Raw genomic sequence first — 22,738 nt, forward strand, 5'->3', positions numbered from 1 at the left:
CAAATACCATGTGATCTCACTTATATGTGGGATCTGAAGAACAAAATAAATGAACAAATACAACAGAAACAGACTCACATGTACAGAGAACAAACTAGTGATTGTCAGATGGAAGAGGGTTGTGGGGCTGGATGAAAAAAGTGAAGGGATTAAGAAGTACAAATTGGTAGTTACAAGATAGTCATGAGGTTGTAAAGTACAGTGTAGGGAATATAGTCAATAATATTGTAATAATTATGTTAGTGCCAAGTGGCTACTAGACTAATTGAAAGGATCACTTCGTAAAGTATATAAATGTCTAACCAGTATTCCATCCACCTGAAACTTGTATAAAATAACACTGAATGTCAATTGTAATTAAAAAAATAAAGTGCCTAGGAAATTTCCTGGATGATATAATGAAGAAATATATTAGCCATTCATTCTTGCCCTCTGTGTTCCCCAGTTCTACCTCTGTCTCCTTTTGCCATGTTACTTTTGGCCCAACTCTTACCTACTATACTTTTAGTTATAGTTCCTTGCTTTAATGATCTTCCCTGTGAACTCCAGAGTATTTCTATAGTACAATTCCCCATGTTAAAAAATCTGAACAGGGTAGACTATGAGGTCATATAGAAAAGAGTCTGAGATTATCAACTACATTTCAGAACGAATCTTCTTTAAAATGCTGCCAGTAGACTTCCATTTTCAGAAGTGTCTTTCCTTTCCCTGGATTTTGGATTCTGCACCTGTCAAATGCATATGGAAACACAAACAAGCAAGAAGAGGATTCATTGTTGGTGGCTGACATTTTTTCCATAGTCCTTTTGTTCCTTTTAAGTGTTTCCATGCCCTTTAAGGATTCTGCAAGGCAACTTATAGGCTCCTATCTCCCGAGCACAGCATCACAAACAACCTTGAGAGAGCATGAAGGCCTTTCTTCCCTCCAGGAGAGGCAGTTACAAATCTGCTCACTTTTGAGGACTCAGAGAAGGGAAGCACAGTGACAGTGGGGGAGGGGTTGCTCTATACCTGAGCAGCTGTCTTCAGGGAGGCAGCATGTACTATCCCTGATGAGGCCAGCAAAGGGCAAGTGAGCCTCTTCTCACTCACCAGAGATCTGAAATAAAGACTGGTGGAACCCTCCCAGACAGAGGTCACTTGATTAACCCAGCCCACATTATCTTGATAGCAAGGTCAAGTACTTCTCACTGTGAAGGATTTTCAATTTATTTCACAGACAAGATAGCTCAGTCTAAGCCAGCATCCCTCTCCCCTAGAAATGCTATTAAAAAGAGGACAGCCAAGAACCCTTTGCTGGAGCCTTGCTCTCTCAGTCTTCAGGGTCCACCTGGCCAGTGTCCCATTTCTTCCCCATCCAGGGGCTCTGTGCTATACCTTTATAAGAAAGGAGGTAGGGGGATAGGGGATATAGTCGGCCCTTCCCAAATGCCATCTGGGATTCAGAGTGCAGTGTTCAAACAAGGGAGGTCCTTTCTGTTGCTTGGTTTTGCTTTATATTCATTTAAAACTTCTGTGTAATTTATTACAAAAGAGGTCAGTTGCTTTTGCTTGCCCGGTGTTCTTTTTCTCTCATCCACATTTTTAAGAACCACGTCCTCCTTCATCTTAGTTAATTTGATTTAAGAGGGGCTCCCTAAACTGATCCAGAGAAGGTATAACACATCTGACTTGACAGCACTCTATCCCTCTAGCTACAGGGCTAGTTAAGAGATGCCTACTTCACCCAAGTCGGGCTAGTGAGAACTGTCAACCTGGGGCTCAACCAGGTGATGTGATCAGAGGAAGACACTGTCTTCTGGATGGGGTTGACCAGCGAACTAAATAGAAGCTGGCCAGGGCTTCTTGTGGCCACTCTTGCTTTCCTATGTGTTGGCTTCACTCTTAGGCAGCCTTCCCATGTGACAGCTAAGAAAAGAGACAGAGAAAGAAGGAGAGAGGAACAGAGGGGAGTAATTTGATGATACTTTTGAGTGGCTCTGAATTTATTCCTATCTGAACCGTATCCTTAGACTTCTCAACTAAATAACCTCAAAAATTTATTTTCCCTTAAATTTGTTTGAACTAAATAGCTGTTAATTCCATCAGACAGACAGATACACAAAACATCTCACATTCATTTCCTGGTGCAACAGCCTTGGTATTTTGGGGTACACAAAAGTAAAGTGGTATCCGAATCCATGTCTGCAGCCTGAGGTGGAAGGGATGGCCCATGAGGCTCCAGAGGTAGTTGCAAAAACAGAACTAGAATCTCATTTGCCCAAAAGAGTTGTGTCACCTTAGGCAAGTCACATCTCACTGGGAACTGAATTCCTTCATTTTAAAGTGATTGAGTCAGAGAAAATATCAAAGGCTCCTCTTTGGAATAAAACTAAAGGTTTCTGATGGAGGGCCCCTGTTGCAGAGGTTGGCACATGGCTTGTTTTGCATGTTGATTTCATCACTGCAGTTTTTAATCAGGATAATGCTCTTCTCCACAACTAAGACACTGGTCTTATGTGGTTGGTTTGGTATTTGTTTGGTCACTGTATTTGGTTTAGTTTGAGTCCTGGATAAAGTTGATATACTTGCGATTTCCTTAAATAGAGTTATTATCTTTAGCATGGTACTTTATTTTCCATAAATGCTATAACTCTGCATGATCATTTAGATGTGTCATCCTCACTCCAACGGTCATTCATATATGCTCTTTCTATTTTTTATTGTCCTTGTTCTCTCCTGTAATTTCATTCATTAATCTTTTCCCTTACCCCCACCATCCTTTTGTTATAATACATACCCTTGACTATTCCAAACAGTCTTTTTTTTTTTCATTTCCTATATATTCTCCTCTTATCATAAAATGGCCATAAATGTAACCATCATCCATTTATCATTTATTGGTCATCTACTATAAGACAAGTACTTCATCATATCATTTCTTTAATAATATCTCAAACACCTGGGAGATGATTATTATAGATTATATGCCTTCAGCTGAATTATTTAACTTTTTTCGTCATAATTTTTCTCATCTATAAAACAGACACAATGAATATCACAACTGAAACTGGAAACCTGGTTTATTTCTCCAAACCTGTGCTCTTTCTAAAATAGCTGGATTCCCTATATATATGTATCAAATGCTAAGTCATACAGCCTTCAAGCAAACAGCTGCTATCAGATCTCTGATTAATGGTTTATCAGTACCCAGTACCAGGGTTCCTCAGGACAATCACTCAACCCTCTGAGAATGCCTTCGAAAGAGGCATTCACATAACATGGAGGATAAAGAAAGCAAATACTCCAGAAAAAAACAGTGAAATCAAGATACGTTTCTACACAAGCAGAAGAGGTTTCAAAGAATGTACTCCTCTTCTTTCCTTAATTCCTCAAGGAAAAATCTAGAATATATCATTATTTTAGAGAAATATAGAAAGTATGAGAAATAGAGATGCACAGATGATGTGGTTCCTAGAAATATTCTAATTCTAAATCTGGACTGTCCTATACTTGAAACGATTATAATCTGGATTTCATGGACAATCAGTAATATTTCCACAGGGACAAATGTAAATGTTCACACCTAAACGCCTAGGATAGTGATCTACTTTCTCTTTAGTTCTCATCAGCAATGCTGTAATAAAAAATAATATATTTTTTTCTCCTACTTAATTGTAGGTCCAGATAATGATTGGTAGAGTATAATGCGAAGCTGAATGCCAGGCCTGAGCAACTCAGATACACATCTGATGGGTTACCAGCTGCCTGCCCTTCAACTGCAGTTCACTAGGAAGTGGGGTTCAACAGGGCTTTCCATGACAGCTCTGTACTTTATTACTTGCACATGGAGAAAATTACAGAGGTGAGTCTTCCGCCAAGTGAGATAGCGGCAGATGAAAGGAGGGTGTGTGGTAGGAGGTGGGCCACACCGTAATTTGAGGGTGTTGTTAATAAGGCTGTTATAGGAGGTTCTTTAGCCATCGTGGAAGACTATAGAGATCATGGGACTAAATTATGGGTTTATTCTAAGTAAATTGAAAAGTTCAAAGTACTAGAGAAGAAAAAGCCGATATTCATTAAGTGCCTGAGAGGAATCCTATTTTTAATCTATCTGCCAGAAAGAATTGAGAAACTGAAATCACACAGTTCCTAACAGGGTAATCAGACTGAGACTGATCATTTTAACTGAATGGATGCAGAACAACAACAACAACAACAACAATAGTATAACAATAATCGCCACTACAGAGATGGAAGCGTCTTTCGAAGTTAAAAGGCAGAAGGGGAGGGAAAAAAAATCAAAGAGGGCAGGTGATAGACAGAAACACACACACACACACACCCCCCAATACTCCAGAGGTGGTAGATATGCGGAAGTGGACCCTACATAACCACTGGAGGGTCTCTGGAGCCAATATTACTCATTTATTACATACACACATCAGGTTATCTTAGCATGGTGGTGATAAAGAAGATCCATGATCTGTATAAAAGTTGTACCTTTTTAAAAAGATACATATAACGTCATTTGATTCTCATGAAACTTTTGAGATGAAAGTATAAACGGTTCTACCTCCACATTTTGTTCAGCTACTTGCTTTTTTCCCACTTAATATCTTAAGTAAGAAATGTTTGTCACGTCAGTATGCATAGATCTATCTAGTTCATCGTAAACACTGCAGAATATTCCATAGTGTAAATATGTGTAACTTAGCCACTGCCTACAACAAATGCTCTTTCATGTGTTTTTTGGTGAAGCTATAGTGAGGATTACAGAAATGGAAGACCAGAAAGTCCAAAACTCCAAAAATTGCCGATGTCCTCACTCTCAAGCCAAGATCCTCGGAGCTGCTGTGGTGGCAGTCAGATCCTGTTAGGAGTGTGGTCCAGACTGTTGGGAGAAGCTGAAACGTCACCCGGGGGACTCACCTGCTCCAGGTCCTCAGCTGATCTTTTGTTTTCTCCTGTTGGATCCTGATATGGCAAGACGAAGAGCTCAGCAGCGGTGGGTAAGCCCGGAAGCACGGCCACCAAGATGTGCTGGCTTGGCACCCCCGTGGCCTGAGGGAGAGATACAGATACATGTAAGTCCTAAAGGAAAGAGGCGGCCAAGGAGTGAGTGAGGAGTGGGGATGGGAGGTGGGGTGTCCAAACACCTTCCCAGGGAAACCAGGTCAGAAGGGATGTGAGAGGCAGCACTGGACTCAAGTGTAGGTTCCAGAGTCAGACTTCTGAGGTTTGGTCTCAGTTCCATTCCTGTGAGACTTTATAAACACTATTCCTTCTGTACCTATATTCCTCTAAATAAAAACAATGGGGATACTGGCAGTATTTGTAAAAGGGTAGTTTTGAAAATTAAATGAGTTACACGTGAAGTGCCTGGGGATCCTCTTTCAATGGGGCGTCTCCAGGAAGTGGGCCATGCCAATGAAAGGGCTCTCACTTAGCAAACTGTATCATCTGCCCCTCATGCCTTGATCCTTTCAACGTAGCCTCCTCTTGTGTCACAGCGCTAGAGTTATTTCTTCGACCAGTCACATCTTAGTGACCTGACTTATTAGACTCCCCCACATCACAACCCCCAGGCATCTGCTGACTTCACATCATTGGAACATGATGATTAGCCCATTTCATGAAGTATTCTGAGAACTTGACGCTGCCATGCTGAATCTCCTGTTGAAATTATGGATATCACTCAAGGATTCCTCTTTATCTTAGCTTACCTGATCTCTTTAGAGCTTATATCCCAGGGCTTCCCCTGAACTAACTCTCTAGATGGTTGTAGAATCAATAGCTTCAACCCCAGCTTTTCTTTCCAGTGGCCAGTCAGAATGTCATTCATTTGCTTGTTTTACTGGGACTTCTGACAAATATGTCAAAAAAAGAACTCCTCATTTTCACCTGCAAAACTTTCATTCTACGTTTGAATGGCTCAAGCCAGTCTTTTCCCAGATACCCCAGCTTGAAGCATTCCATTTCCCTCGACGTCACGCTCTCCTTCCATGAGATCTTGATATTGGACCTCCACACTAATAATCCTATTGGTTCCTTTCCGTTTAAATACCCACTGTTCATATTCCTTAAGTTTCACAATAGTCTCCCTATTTCCAGGAGACACTACTACTCCCAAATTTAGTTTCCTTAGTCCAACTGAGATTTTCTGAGTCCAAATTCTTGCGACAATTTCCACTGCCAACTGGATTAAATGGATATTCAGAGCCTTCTACTGTAGGGTCCCACCTTTCCTTTCCAAACTAATTACCCACAATGCAACCAGTCATCTTACCCTCTAACCAAATAGAATCATGTACAATTTCTCAATATTCCAGCCCTTTCTGGCAAATATTTTTGTGTGTGCCATCTCCCCCAGAATATCTTTTCACATTTGCTGCTAGAATGTTACTTATCCTTCATGAGTCTTCTTAAAATCCACTTGTTTCAATATATTTTTCATGATTTCCCAAATAGGTGATTTTTTATTTCTGACCTTTACCTTTATACCTTTTTCAGAGTAGCAAGTCATTCCATCTATTGAGTCCTTACCACGTGTCTGGTATTGTGCTAAGCAACTTGTTTATATAATGCAACCCCCAACAATGACTCTTTGATGCAATTATTATGCCTCTCTTTGCAGGTGAAGACATATCATAGGTTGCGGTCCTTAGGAAGTTGACTCTGAGTTTAGCATTCAGGGTGCTTGAGATCGACAGCTACGGGAGTGAAGGGAAGGAAGTAGGAATGCGCAGAGGGAGAAGCTGAGCTGTGATGAAGGCTAACAACACCCTCAGGAGTTTGTAGGGAGTAAGAATGGTACTTCAGATTTGTCCAAGGTTAAGATGAGATGGCCCGGGCTTTATAGAACTGCATAGTTAACCACTAGATGTGAGCGCCCTGGCAAGCGACATGACATGGCACAAGGCAGCCGAAGCCTCTGCCCACAGCACGTCCTGCGGCTAAGATGAGAGTCTTTCTCAGAATGAGAATTTAGGCAATGTATCTCTGTCTCAGGGCAGATAGGAGATGGAGGAAAATTAAACAGTGACTCAAGGACACTTAAGTAGTGGGTGGTATACTTAGCTGGAACCTTGGTCTGACCTTGAAACCTCTGTCCTTAACCGGTGCTCTATTGATTCCCTTCTCCCAATAATGGGCACTGAATATACAGCAGCTCCTGTCACAGCTAACTTCATATTGTTTAGTGGCCCAACTAGATTTTTAACTCAAACATTGTCTAAATAATCCCAGTCATATACAAAAATGTTTATTGAATGACACTCAATTAAAGATTCCATTGTGAAATTTCAATAGAAAAATTCCATTTGACGAGGAAAAGGCAACTGATTTTATACCCAATTCTGTCATGTAATGAATAGGAAGACAACTATAAATAAGTTGACCCCAAGTTGTACCTCTTGTAGGGCTTATTAAGGTACACTTAGCACTGTGGTACTTCAGAACATAAGGAAATGGCCAAAGATGGGGTAGGACACTAGGAAGCAGGGGCTGGGTCAACTGCCTCTTAAGATTGGGTTACCAAGGAGTTCTCAAAACTCCCTCCACCAATCCCGCCCTATCCTGAGGGATGTTGAGCCAATCTGTTTATTCTGCATTTAGCTGATTATGCTATGCACCTAGAAATATTGATAAGTAGTAATTTCTAGACTATCAGACAGCTGGTGAAAAGGTGAGGACCTAGGGCAAATGATCCCTAGACAATAAATGTGAAGAGAAATCAGCCTGGAAAAATGGTAACTGCTGAGCTAATGCCTGGTTGATAAATCAGCTGGGGGTGCTGGACAGCTGCCTGGGAGATTTACAGGGATGTGGATTCCTAGAACGCTGCAGACTGAAAGAGGTGTGCCATGGGTTCACTGAAGGACGTTAAGTCATCTCTCTGGGACAGCAGCAGAGAGAAACCAGTTATAACACTGGAGCCAAACAGCTCCAAAGGCAGAAGGCCATATTCCAGTTAGGCCTGTAGTCTAGCAGTAATGCCCCTTTGTGGTCATTATGTTTAGCTACCCATAATATCATGGATGCTAGAAGTCATGAAGACAGAGATGACATGGTATTTACCCAGAAGTGCAAGAAGATACCCTTTTTCTATCCAAATCTTCCATTTGTCCCTGATTTCCCATTTAATAAGGCAAAGGATGGCAGTAGAGTGAAACCACAAAATCAAGATTCAGACTTTGATGTTCTGACTCCCAAGTCTGCTTTTTAACTATATGTTTAACTGTATGACCTTGGGAAAGTTGGCTGTCTGTAAGTTCAGTGTTCAAGATGCAAAGCACTGAGAAGAGTTTCTGGAATATTGTAAATGCTAAATAAATATCAACAAAAATAATGGTATGAATATGGTGAAGGCCAGCTCTTTGCTTAAAGGCTGGACATAAGATTTATTTTCTATATCTCTTTGTGTCACAAGGCATCATGTGTTGGATGCAGAAAAGAATGTACAAAAAAAACACACATGGACTTACCTTTTGGACTAAGAATATACCCTAGGGAAAAGCCTCTCATTTCTGATTTTCTGGGTTTGTGCAATAAATCCAAGCAGCTCCACGAGCAGACATTCCTGCTCTGATCATTCAAGGAGTGGAGTTTGCAGGGAGAAATGTGCCTATAAGAAATGTCTTCTCGAAATGTCAGTGACATTTGCTCAGAGAGTGACAAATCACATCACCTTGTTATTTTCCCACCAACCCTAGGGAGCTGTATTTCACATACAAAAACCCAGACATTGGACTCAGATCCTTCACTTCAATTTTGTAGCTTCATCGCTTATTAACTACAAGGCATTAGGCATGTTATTTAACCTCTCCGAACCTCAGTTGCTCAATCTACAAAATGAGGACAATAATACTTTCCTCTCACAGCTTTTGAAGGAGAGAGATGCCTTTAAAAGAGCTGGGACATTGAAGGATGACTAACCATCATGTACAGAGTGTTCACTGTGCTGTTAGGCTCACCATTTGTGGAGCAAGAACCCACAGCTTGTCTTACTAATTAGACTCACACTGTGTCTTTCAGTATTATCCACAGTAGCTGATTTTACACTTACTAATGGCTCATCATGAACTCTTCTGGATGACTGTCACGAACTTCCATGTTCTTCTCTAAGCAGAGGTAAGGCCCACGTGTTTGTTCACAGTCGGATTTCCCCCACCGCGTCTATGACATGTCTGCAAGCATGTAGCTCAGCTATGCAGATATTAGACAGATTTCTCATGTACTCCAGCTCTTTCCTGTCATTCCTTTGCACAATAACCCCCTCACCATGACACTCTTCAAGAACAGAGAAGACATGTGCCTGGGCAAGAGAAGAAACTGTCTGTACTCACTTCTACCAGGGACTTTTTGATGACTCGGCTGATGTCCCTTCTCCATTCAGGGATGTCTGGGTTGTAGTCGTCCAGGTTTGGAGAAAAGGACAGGCGAAGGGATCGGAATTCCTCTGGGGATGCGACAGCAGCGTGATTACCATAAGTCAAATAGTTCTCTTGAGCAGTCCGTTACACTTTATATTTTATGCAAAGCCTTAATGGAGGGTCCTTTTCCTCCACACTCACCAGAAAGACCCCATTATAAGGAAGACAAATTTGATATCCCACCTCTGCTATTGCCCAGCCCCTCATTTTCCAGACCGAAGCCTGAGGCTCTGACCTCTGCCTAGTTCAGCGGCCTTTTCCCATTCTTCCCAGTTTTAGACTCTGTACTCCTGGACCTAAATGACCCTGAGAGCCCTCAATACATCGCAGTTTTATGACCCTGGGCCTTTGTATACACTGTCCCTTGCCTAGAATGTCCCACCCCTCTCGATTTCCATGCACACAATAATTAAGTTCCAGTTCAAGCATTTATTGACTGAATACCCTCTCCCATCATGTTTTAATTTTATTTTTTATGCCACAACTGTGTTTTGCAGATACTTCCATTATTATTATATGATGGTATAATAATAATTATATGATTACATAATTATAATAATTATTAGAGTCGCTCTACTGCTATTTTGTATTTGCATAGAAGTTTTTTTAATGGGATTTTAAACTCCATAGTTCAAGGGTTTTGTTAATTGTCTCTGCAGCCCCTGAGTCAGTCTCAGTCCTCCAGGAATTAGATAGAATTATAAAAGCAAGGATTTTATGAGGAAAATCATCTGTGAGAGAATACGGGGGGGGGGGGGGAGCCAGAGGAGCCTGAAGGACCAACAGACTTCGATGTATAAGGTCTGTTGTATGACACATAGTGAAAGTGAGGGAGGAAGGATGGGTGACTAGTCGCTCTGTGGTCCAAGGGAGGTTTAGAAAGATTATCAGGGAGACTTCCAGCCAAAGTCGGCCAGAGGAGTCCCATGTGCCCTAGGAAGGGACCATTTCATGGAAGCCATGGCCTTGGCCCTGATATGCTGATGGGTTTCAGAGCACAGCCCTGGGGATCGAGCATAGCCCCGGAGGATCGATACTGACTCAGGGGCTACGGAGACAATTAACAAAACCCTTGAACTATGGAGCTTAAAATTCCATTAAATGAAACTTCCTTGCAAATACAAAATAGCAGTAGAGTGACATAATTAATTATAATTATATATAACATAATTATTATTATATAATCAAATAATAATCATATTATATAATCATATAATAATCATATAACAATCATATAATAATAATCATATAATAAGTATATAATCATATAATAGTATTATATAATCATATAATATTATTATATAATCATATAATCATACATAATAATTATTATATAATCATATAATAATATTATTATTATTATATTACTTCCATATAATAATAATGGAAGTATGTACAAAACACAGTTGTGCCCAGAGCACAGCACAGTATTCGGCACATGGCTCCACAGTCTTCACAGTTCCATTCAACCCAGTACTGATTTTCTCTCTTACTTCATGTCCTGTGGGTGTTCCTGAACCTCAGGACTCTGTCCTTCCTTACGCTCCTCCATCCGCCATTCTCCTTCCCACATTAACACACTTCCATTTCTCCAGATTATAGCATCTTCTTTTTATATATATATATATTTTTTTAGATGAGGCAACCCGTGGCTGACCTCACAGATTGCAAGGACCTTGTCAGCTTACAATTCCTTATTTTTTATTTTTTTATGTATACAGCACCTGGTCTTCCTAGGTGGTCTCCCATCCAAGTACTAACAAGGCCTGGCCCTGCTTAGCTTCTGAGATCAGATGGGATCAGACTTGTTCAGGGTGGCGTGGCCGTAGACTCAGATTATAGCATTTTCAAACCCTCTCCATTTAATTCTTCCAGGAGAAGCCCTTTCCATCAGCAACCTCAGGCATCCTCCCTTTCACCAACTCAAATACCCTTCATTATATGACTGTATTTGTCTTTTTACATATTTCTTGCTATTTGAATTATTTTGTTTCCATAGTCTGTTTCCCACTGGAATCAAATCCCAGTGAGGACCAAGGGCATTGTGTTCCTGGCCCTTTCAAATAGTACCCAGTTCATAATAGGTTTTCAATTACCATCCATGAGTCATTTAATTAATAAATATCTTATTGAATAAATACATGAATAAATTACAATGGTGGCTCTCTGTAACTTCTTCATTTACTTATTCAACAAACATTTCTTTCTTTTCTGAAGCATGTCCTCGTGTTTCTGCAGGGGTTCAGCAACATCAGCAATGCCACTACACATCTGAGAGACATAAAAACCCACTCGTGCATTTCCTAGCAATGCTAAAGGCTTATCCGACACAGGCTTTTGTGACTCTTACATTATAAGGTGTGTATCAGCCTGTTCCCAAGATACAGTTTTCAAAGCTTGAGTATTTTATAAGTCATTGGTCACCTGTATAAATATCACCCCTTCGGTTCTGATGGAGAATAATGAAATGCATACTAATTAGGAGCATGGCAAATGGCAGCACCAAGGAATTAATCACTGAATCCTAACTTTTCATTTTAAAGATACAAGTTTTTGTCACTTTCACTTTCTGAGAACCTCTTACCAAACTTCAGAAACTTCATCTAAAATGGAAGATGTTTGCCTTAATAAAAGAACACAAATGAAAAAAATGATTCAGCTCCCTCTGTAATTACTTAGCATGCTAAATAGCAGAGTAGGGAGAAAGAATGGCCAAGAAATGTTATACTTGTTTATTCAAAAACTGGAGATGCTTGGGGGAGGTCTGAAAAAGGTAAACACCAATTATACAAACACACACACATGCGCACACACACACACACGCACGCATACTTCTACACACATACATATAGACATATAGTAGCTGCTGAGAGATAAATTCAACACATTTATATCATCTTTTTTTATATTAAAAAAGTAAACCTATGCCCTGAACCAAATTAAGGGAGACAATGCAAACTAGATTGTCTTTCCTCCAAACTAGATTGTCTTTTCTCCAGGCTCCTGTGTGGCTTTGGGTAGGTAATCTTTCCTGGGTCAACTTCCTAAACAGGATGCCTCCTTCAATTTGCTTGGGATGGTCTTAGTGCTCCCTTAACCTTGACTACATTTTAGAAAGGTTTCTTCCCAACCATAGGTCCCTGATCTCCCTTTTATTAGAGCATCTACTTTGGAAAACTTGCAGTTGTGAATTATTCCTCGCCCCTTTAAGATGTGAATCTTCTATAATCCAGGAATGGTTTTCTCAAGGACCTGGGAGTCATCTCTTTAAAATGTAATCAGCAAGACCAATGGGACCCCTGCCTCTGGAACACAGATGGCCTAATCACATTGATAATCCCCACGCCCCCACGGTCCTCCAGTACATTTCCGCTAGCTCATTCTAGAGTTTAAAAATGTTCTTGCCTTTTGTTTTAGTTGAGTTCAATCTTGCCTAACTCCTAGTGCTGCAATTTGCATTTAATATATCACGAGTGTCATTAAAATTTTCATCATATATATGAAACCCTGGACAACTCATTTGACTAAAGATGGATTAAGGCTATTTGATGGCTCAGGAATTTGGTTGGGGGTGGGAGGGTTAACCACTTTCTTTGCTCAAGCTTTTAATGAAGAAGCCTTTTTAATGAAGATAACCCATCTTATGGAGTGACTTTCTTTTGGATGATACCTTTAAAGAGATTTTAGGAAGAGGAAAAACTAAGAGGAGAAAAGATGTGGAAAGTGGTTAGAAATATTTCCTCTGGATTCAGATTTTTAGGATATGTTTATCATACTTTTTATCATATTTTTTATTTGTAAAACAAGGATAAATATAGCATATTTCCCATAAGTCTATTCAATAAAACATCATATATATCAAGTGTTTAGAACAGATGCTGGTAAGGGTTTCATCAATGTTAATTACCACCACTACCATCACCATTATTATTACTGGATCTGTCACTAAACAGCAGAATGACTTTAAGCCAGTAATTTCCTACTTATGGGCAGCAATTTCCTATCTGTAAAATGACTAGTTGGACCAGATATGCCCAAAGACCTAAGTTTAAATTTCTCTTTGCAGTTCTAATGAAAAGGTCACTAAGGCGCTTAACCAAGAGAACATCTATCTATTGGACTAATAGCTCAGTGCCCTTTAGTGACATCTGTGACATCCAGGAATAAGATAGAGGAAAGAGAACAACATATAGAAAAGATATGAGAGCCAGAGAAGTAGGGCCATTTCAGAGCATGAGTTCTAGGTAAAGGTGGGTTGTGGAAGCCCAGCTCCACCACTTATTAGCTGGGTCAAGTTATTTAACTCTCTGAAAAAAAAAAAATGAGAGCAATAATATCACTCATTCTACATTCGGCTTGTTAAGAGCATTCATTGCATCCCAGAGCATAGAAAGGAGATGGAGAAAGAAAGAGAAGCAAAAGTTCTCCCTTCTAGCTACCTGGCTGGGAGGCTGCCTCATCTATGGGACCCTGTGAAGAAAACCACAGTCCTGGTTTACTTTCATTTACTATCTGGGCTTATCAAACCTCTTGGGATGGGGGGACGGGGAGGTAACATCATGAAATCTAATACCTAGCCATGAAAGAAATATGATCCTCAGATGTGTTCAAAGTTGCTTACAAATTACTTTCATAATTGGAAGGTCAAGTTGGTAATATGAGAAATGACAAACAATTTGCATCAAAATCAACTAATTCTGGAACTGGGGCAATTGATATTATCTGGACCATCAGCTAGTGTCTACCTGCCTCTCTCTCTCTCTCTCTCTCTCTCTCTCTCTCTCCATCTCATTCTCTCTCTCTCCTTTTACCCTTCCCCTTTGTAATCTCTCTCTCTATACAGCATTTATTTTTCCTATATTCTTTTAAATCGTTTTATAAATTTTAATTTTCCAGGATGTATATGTAGCACTTCCATATTAACATTAAAGTTAACATTTTTATCATCCACAGATAACATTTAGTGCATCCATCAGAATATCTTTCTATGCAGAAATAATTTCCTCAAATGAGATCAATTTGTATAAACTGTTTTTTCAACCAATAATTCCACCTTTCCGTTTCATTAAATTTTCATTCCATGTAATACTGTGACCATATTTAACTTCCCTAATTGATTACAAAATTGTTCTGTACAGTCATTTGTTCAAACCAACATCCAGTCTACGACAACGCATGGCATCTGCTTGTTATAACTCTTCCAGAGCTTTTAATCTGGAAGAATTTTTTTCTTATGATACATATTTGTGAAAAAGATTTTCAGAATCTTTATACATCAGTAGATTCCTCTTAATAATCAAGACTTTTAAAGCTGAACTTAAAAAAAAAAAACCCTCAATATTAACCATTTTCTTTGTAATGGGTTTTAGTTATTTGAATAGTACCGAAAAACCAAATGGGATAGAAGAGGCTTACACATGTTGAAGGTCACCCCACCCAGGGTGAGTGAATGGTCACTCTATGTGCACCTGAGCTACTTTAGAGAAACAAAATAAAGCCTTTGCAGTCTTGTAACCGCTATTTTGCTGGAAAACCGCATCCTCCCCCGAAAAGAACAGACCTGACTGTGCTCATTCTCTACTACAGCCCTGTGCTCTGGTAAGATGCCACGAGCCAGGATGGCCTCTGGCACCGTGGTCCTGAATAACCTCCCCTGAGCAGGAGGGCGGCCGTGGGCCAGCGAGGACGGAGCACTCACCGTACACCGCGATGGTCTTGGTGTCTTGCAGGATGGCGTTCCCAGCTGAGACCTGCACTGTGATGGTGTTCATCCCTTCAGATGTAAACTTGAACGATATGCTCCCTTCCAAGGTAATCAAGGGCTAAAATAAACGAGGCCACAGTGTGAGGGAGAAGCTCTTCACTACAGACGAGACAGTGCTAGCTCGGACCCACCGACAAGCCACTTGAAGCAGTGGAGGCCTTTCCTGGTGAACCCCAGTGCACCTGACTCCATCTACACTCAAGTCCAGGCCAGAAAGGGGCTATCAGAGTCATGACCCCAAGAGGCTCCTTGTGAATTTGACACTTCTCTTCCCGTACCATACTGATTGAGGGCTGGGAAGCTGGATATGTCTTCCTTCCTGGCGGGATATATGTCTGTCTTTATGGATCACCAACTTGTATCAAGCAGATTCTTTAATTCAAGGAAACAGCCAAATCAGTCCTAAACAGAGGGCTCATATGAATCCAGATTTAAGCAGTAGCTACCAGAAATCTACAAGCCGCCAGTCGTTTATCTCCAGGGTGTACTCTTTATTATAAATGACAATGAACCACAGCAACCATGGACCCAGAACCACACTAGCTGGACAGGAGTGGCCCGGTGTGGCTTGGCTTCCTCAGAGAAGCCTTATCAGCAGTTTCTTGGAAGCAGCTGCTATGGAAGCAAGTACTAATTGGATAGTGGTTTGAGAACTCTAAAAAAAATTTTTTTTTTTTTTTTTTTTTGGAGTAGTGCCTGTAACACAATCAGATGCTCGGGTCCTGGAGGGAAAGATTATTAGCCTCCTGACCTCCCTCGACTCACTCCCCTCAATCATTTCTTCCCTGTCTTAATTAATTTTAAAATCAAAATTCATTTAGCTCCCCATATGGCAGAGGGAAGACTAAAGCCAGCATAAGAAGTCTACTCAACACAGTCTGTTGAGAATTTGCTCTTCTGCTGAAAAGTAAATAATAGGAGACACAGAAGGAAGTTGCTTCGTATTTTCACCTTCCGGTATGAGCTTTCAGGCAAATAATCTAGATTTCTGCTCTTCCATGGTGGGTAGTAAGGCCAATTTCTGCTGAACTTACATGTGAAGTTTCAGAAGTAAGAAAAAGGGGCTACTCTGTAGCTTTTTCCCGATCGGCATCCACCTGCCTCTACTCCTTTTGGGGACCATTCCTCACCTCCTTTTTTTGGTCCTTGTGGTGCTATGGAGGCTGATTTTAACACCTCTCTTTCCATGCCTCACACTGTGATCGAGGCCTGGCCAATTATACTCCATTCCAGGACTTCCGTTAGAACTTTTGGGAGAGTTTATTTTCTCAGCCAAGTGGTGAGGGGACAAAGCCCGGGCTGCTGCTAAGGGTCACCGTAAAGGACAGTGCAGCTGGAGAAGAACGCTAACACAGAGAAAGGCAGATGCGAGTGGTGAGGGTGAAACAGAGACAGAGAAACAGAGAGAGACAGAGAGACCGAGAGAAGAACACACTGATGAGATTACAGGTGCACTGAGAGCCTGCTGGGCCCGAAGCTAGGACATCGCTGAGACTCCTGAGTTGCACACACCATGTCATTCCTTCTTTGCTTCAGCCCATTTGAGCTGAGCTGTCACCCGGCCCCACGTGGAAGGCCGACCCACCTCTGTGTTGTTTCCGTACCACCACACGTAGGTGAGGGTGCCCACTTGGCTGGGCCACAGCACTGCGGTCGCGTTGACTTCCTTGTTCTTTGTGGTGACAAAGGGAAGAGACAGGTGTACGTGCTCCAAGGGACCTGAGGCACAAGAGAAAGGAGAGGTATGGAGAGGGAAGAACTTTTTCTCTTCTGCCTTCCTTGCTCTGAAGAGAAGACATATTCATTCCAGAAGCCTCTGAAACATCTCAGTCACACCTCCTGAGCGAAGTGCTCAGGCATTTTCTCTACTTTGGGGAAAGGGATACGTTGTGAAAAATTACATTTCAACATTTTCCATTTACTGACTTTCTTCCAGGCCTAAAAACTGAGTTATTTATGTATGAAAGTTTAAAAAGGTACAAGTAATTTATGAAGTCCTTAAATGAACAGGTATAATATGAGATTTCCCAGGGACATGGAAAGTCTTTCTAAGAGGTTATATCCTTGGTGGTAAATACCAAGATTGTAAAAATCTCACAGAATTTTAGGGAAGCATGGGATTGTTGAACGAAGACACAAACCACTTTACTATTTACTGGTGTTTAAAGGTCTGTGTGAGTGTGTATAAATGTGTTGGTGTGTGAGAATCTGTGTGTGTATCTGCACGTTGAGTGCTTATAAAGCTGCCTGGTTAGGTAAGCATGGAACAAATTTTGTTTAAGCTTGTCCGGGACGAAGGTATCATGAGAGGGTAGAGACAGCTCTGTGGTTCTCAGGTTCTCAGGATGTCCTCAACTGAAAAAGAAGATGATTTTACCTATGGAGGCCATTAGACCAGGAGACTTAATCAGATGAACAAACGCACAAAGATGTGAATATCCTCTCCATAGAGAACCATGAGAACTTTTCCTATGACCCTGCATCTCTTCTTGGAGTTACTGTTCCCAGGAAGCAAATGCAGTTTCCTCTGGGGTAAACATGACAAAAATCTGTGACCTCTACTATTATTCCATGAGGTGGAGAAGAAAGTGGTATCTTGGGCCTTTCCACCTGGTTTAATTATTGCCTCTTCCTCTGTTTGACATTTAAATGTGTTTCCTACAGCATTGTCTTTGGCCTTCTTCTCTCTCCATATCCTCTTCTACTGAGTGATAACATCTACACCCTGACCTTCAACTATAAGCAACATGCTTAGGGCTCTAAAATCTCCTCCTTGACCCCAGACTCAACTAGCAGCCAAATAGTCCTAAGAAACCCATTAATCCATGCCTCTCCCCGTTCTATATTCTCTATATCTTAATAAAACGAAAATTTATCTAGGGGACTATCCCAAAAGCAGGTCTATCTTGATTACTTATTTCTTGCCACCTGCATCCATTTAAGAAACCATTGATTTGGTCTCATAAATATCTCTCAGAGCGCTTCTTACCCTCCCCGGTCCTGTGCTGGTTCATACAGTAAGCGTTCCTCTCACCTGGACCGTTACAGCAGCCTTATCAATTTTACTGCTTCTGACCTATCCTTAAACTGATCCGGCTTGCTATTTTATGTGTCCAATGCCTGCCTCCCTCATTAATGTATATGTTGTGCCGAGGACCAGCTGTCCCCAGCACCTAGAATATAACATATGCTTCAGGGTGACAGGAGAGCAAGTGTACAGATCTTGAGGAGGAAGTGGCTCGCCATGTTTGAGGAATAGCAAGAAAGTCCAAACGCTGCAGTGGAGAGATGGAGGGGAAGATTGTAAACAAATGAGATCTAAGAGGTATTCAGGGCACTCATAGCATGGCAGACTTGCAGGCCCTGAAACTTCTGTATGCGTGCTTCCGTAAGTTTGTTATTGCCTGTATATACATTATACATTCGTACGCCATATGGCAGTGTCTCTGTACCTTCTCACCCTCTGAATGATTGTGAGAGTGATTTTCCTAGAAAGCCAAGTTGATGATGCTACTCTGTTGCTGGGAATTAAAATCCCCATTATTTATTTGTAATAATAATGATAGTTAAGACATACTGATCTGAAATTTGGGAGAAAGATAACACAGGCTGCAAACATCTAAAGGGTAAGAGCCCTTCATATGTACTTTTTATATATAAGGCTAGCAGAGTTTCTGAGACACAGCGCATACTCAAACATTCGCTGGGTAACAAATGATATAATTTCCTGTTTCTGCTTTTGACCATGCTTCTCTCTCTTGATAGGATTAGAAGCTTCATGACTAGCATACAGAATGGAACTGATTTTCTGGCTTATAAGCTATATAAGAAGTAGTTGATCATAAGTCAGAATGGTTCAATGAGATACTAAAAGGGCAAAATGGCCTGAGTGATGACAATGTCCCACATATTCTAATGACTTTTTATTTTCGTTTAATCCTCACATCGACCTTATGAAGCAGGTGCTCCTATCACCCCCAACTAGAGATGAGCAAACAGAGAAAGGTGACCTTCCTCAATTCCAGAGTGTGAATCAAAGCAGCTGGATTTCAGAGCTCATGCTCTGGCCATCTGAAAGTGCTCGATAAGACCTTTGCCATTTTAACAAAAGAGCTATTAAAATTACTACTTACAAATGACTTAAATGGGTTCCGGGTATTGGGAAATACACTTCACCCATGCTATGATTTCTTGCATGGCTCTTGCTATTCCCCTCTCGTACGGTCTGCTCTGGCAGGCCATGCCCTGGCCCACCCTGAGGCCCTGGCTTATACACCTTTCTTATGGTACCTGTCAGTCCTCGATTCTCAGTTCCAGGGTCCCCTCCTCTGTGACGCTCCTTCTGACTCCCCTGATCTGAGTTAACCAAATCAGTTCGAAAGTAAGAACTAGATAAGTCCTGCTAGTTCAAGTCTAGAAGGGTCCATTTTCTTGGTCTCCTCTCTCACATAGAACACTTAAAAATTTTTTTAAAAGTCAGAACATCAAGGATGATGCCTGTGTGTCCGGTTGACAAAAAAAATGAATCTTCTTTCTGAAATATGGTGAAATATGGTCATTGATTCATTTTGATAGTTTTTTGGGGGTGCTATTACTATGTGTCAGGCATTATTCTGGGTGCTGAGGACACCCGACACTAGGTGGAGCTCTCATATTATTGAGGGGGGCGGGCATGGAACATGCCTGAGAGAGGATTGTTTTTGATAGGATGGTCAAGGAACAGTCTCTCAGAAGGACAAATGACATTTGAGCAGTGACCTGAATAAAGTAAAGGAGTGCCCTAAGAATTTATTTGTGATGCTTCAGGGTGAGGGTAGAGCAAGTGCACAGACCTTGAGGAGAAGGTGTGCTTGCCATGTTAGAGGAACAGCAAGAAAGCCCAAAGTGGAGAGATGGAAAGAAAGAGTGGAAACCGGTGATATCCAAGAGGTACCTAGCACACATAGCGTATCGGCCTTATAGGCCCTCAAGTTTGCATATGAATTCATTCTTGTATGTTTACACATTACACATTCATACAAATGTGTGGTATTTATCTTTCAGATTCCCACATCCTCTTTTATTCATTTACTTTTTATGTGTTTAATATGCCTAGTTCCTGCTGCCCAAAAGCCTATCCTTTAAACATTCTTTTCTATACAGAAGGTATGGTTTACCCTAACAGAGCTGCAGAAGTAAACTGCTAGCTCCTGGAGGCCCCCAGCCGGCTGGCTGCGCTCAGTCCAGAGCTAAACAAGCCGGCAAATGCAGCATCAGACAGATGCCTGTGATGCACAGAAAGGACGGCAGGTGGCACTGCATCACTCCATATGAATTCCTGGCAAGGTGGATGGAGGAATTGCAGAATTACTTGTGTAAATCGGGTTCCCCTTCTCTTTTCTTGTTTAGTTTCCTGTGCTGCAGGACACAGCTGATGTCTGTGAGACAACATCGTGTGTGTGTTCACATCGAGTGTGAGTGTGTGTGTGTGTGTGTGTGTACATGTGCACATATGAAATGATGGTTCCTGGCTTGCCTTTAGAATTCGTTTTGGAGACCTCTGACCACCAAATAAAATATCATGTATTCATTGTACTGCTGTTTGTCAAAGATACTTAAAAATCCATTAGAAGAAATAAAAGCAATTCAAGGTAGAAAGATGAAGCCATAAAACAGAGTTCCTTAAACTTCAGTGTGCACAAGGACCATCCTAACCTGTTCAAAGCAGATTATGACACCACACTACCAGCTGTTCTAATTCAGTAGGTCTGTGATGGGGCTCAGGACACTATACTTTTGTCATGTAATTTTTGGACAGGTGATTCATTAAACCACACTTTACAAAACTCGAGTCTGATATTACTGGACAATATAATAATCGTGTGAAAAGTTGCAAAGCTATACAAGTTTTCAAGAAACTGATTATTTTACTGTAAGATGGGAATAGAAAGTCATCTGCAAATGGTAACTTTGTAAGGAGGAAGTTGAAGAGAGAAATTTGGGAAGGACTAGATAATCAACTTCATTTTTTCTTTTTTACCTCTCATTCTGAAATTTACACTGTTTTCAGTAATTTTCTTTTTTTTGCAAGACTAGATTAGATAGGGCAGCTTTCCAAGCAGAAATCTGCATGTCTTCTAAATTATCTGCCCAATCCAAGGCGACACTGGCTGCACCACGTGTCTCATTCATTTGCAAACAAGCAGAGCAGAGTGAATACTTACCCCCAAGGAATTTCCAACTGTCAGACTACAACATATTAGCCAGCTGCCCGGTGAGAGCTGCCAGCCCGCTCCTGGACACGTTACAGGTGACAGCAGGAAATCTCCATTTGTTTCTAATGACCTTTGCAAACTCATATTTAAAAACCTCTAATTTGGAATCAAAACACCTTTCTGAACTAGAGAATGGAGGGAGTGTTTTCAAGCAGGCAATGCAGGAGATGCTCAGGCAGTAGGAAGGGGTGTTGGGTGTGAGGGGCTGGGGCAGGCTTGGCCAGCTGAGGTAAGTGTTGCTGCAAGTGTGCAGGCTACTTTGTGATGAAGGAAAATCAAGCTTTCCTAGTTGACCGGACACAGCATAGTATGCTCGATAGAATCTTAAAGAAACAAAATGTGCATTCCTCACATGATAGAGAAAAAAAAAAATCTAGGCTCAGAGAAAAGTTGTAACTTGGGCAGGCGTTGAGGAAAGCATCTGGACCTCACAACCCCCATGCAGTCCAGGGCTTATTTTTTTTTTCTAAAATCCCACCCACCTGCCCCCCATCCTAGCAATACAGTACCAAAAATTACCATGGTACCCTTTAAGTTTGAGATTTTCGGAAGTGTGAATCGATTATGACCTTGCTGTAACTTCCTGTTAGTGTCAAAGTCACAGTGCTTCTCCAGCCCTTGTTCCCTCCGTCTGGAAGAAACGGCCAGTGTTGCCAGTTATGGCAGAGATGTCAGGTAAGGAAAGGAGTGTGTGAATGTATAGTAACTGGAAGAGAGATGCTAAGCCAACATGTCAAAATTTGCTGAAATCACTCATGACATGGGTTTTAGATGTACACAAGTTAAGGAAAGTTTTAAACTGACCCTCTCTAGTTAGCACAAAAGAGTTAATTCTTGTACGCAAGGGAAGGCTTAGAAAGGGGTATAAGACATGCTGCTTATCCAATCACTTAACCCAAGATGAGTCTAACAAAATTAAAACAGAACACAAAAATTTCCAGTAAGGTTAAGGTCAAATTGTTTAGCCACTCAACTAGGCTAATAAGATGATAATATATATATATATATATATATATATATATATATATATATTGCAAGTGAACAAAGAAGCTCATTTCCTTTAGAAATTGTGGCTTCTGTAACCTTTCATCTTGAGCAGAGGTGAGCTCTGTGCTATTTTTCTTCCCAGGATTTAGTAAACCAGGGAGAGGAAACCCACAGGGATATGATCATTTTTAGGGGTGAGAAAGAATCCACAGAGCAACCAGGAAGATGAGCTCTATGAGAAACCTTGAAAAACTGAGACGAAAAGCTGCTGCTGAATTTTAAATCAGTATTTACCCACGGTTAGAGTATGGCAGATGTGT

At 41.0% G+C, this 22,738-nt stretch overlaps 1 protein-coding gene and 1 pseudogene across 9 annotated transcripts in view; both read right to left on the reverse strand.

The window, feature by feature from the left end:
* SORCS1 (sortilin related VPS10 domain containing receptor 1) overlaps nucleotides 1-22,738 on the reverse strand; it is a 455,635-nt gene that overhangs the window by 26,559 nt on the left and 406,338 nt on the right. For all 9 annotated transcript variants that reach the window (XM_016144037.2, XM_016144032.2, XM_016144035.2 and 6 more), the window contains exons 20-23: nucleotides 16,763-16,896; nucleotides 15,112-15,235; nucleotides 9,327-9,439; nucleotides 4,912-5,043 (exon numbers count right to left, since the gene is read on the reverse strand). In XM_016144037.2, coding sequence (XP_015999523.2) covers nucleotides 4,912-5,043; nucleotides 9,327-9,439; nucleotides 15,112-15,235; nucleotides 16,763-16,896 — 503 coding nt within the window. The remainder of the gene's footprint in view (nucleotides 1-4,911; nucleotides 5,044-9,326; nucleotides 9,440-15,111; nucleotides 15,236-16,762; nucleotides 16,897-22,738) is intronic.
* On the reverse strand, nucleotides 11,126-11,244 carry LOC118604522 (annotated as a pseudogene).

Source organism: Rousettus aegyptiacus, unplaced genomic scaffold (genome assembly GCF_014176215.1).
Source record: "Rousettus aegyptiacus isolate mRouAeg1 unplaced genomic scaffold, mRouAeg1.p scaffold_m13_p_6, whole genome shotgun sequence".
NCBI lineage: Eukaryota > Metazoa > Chordata > Mammalia > Chiroptera > Pteropodidae > Rousettus > Rousettus aegyptiacus.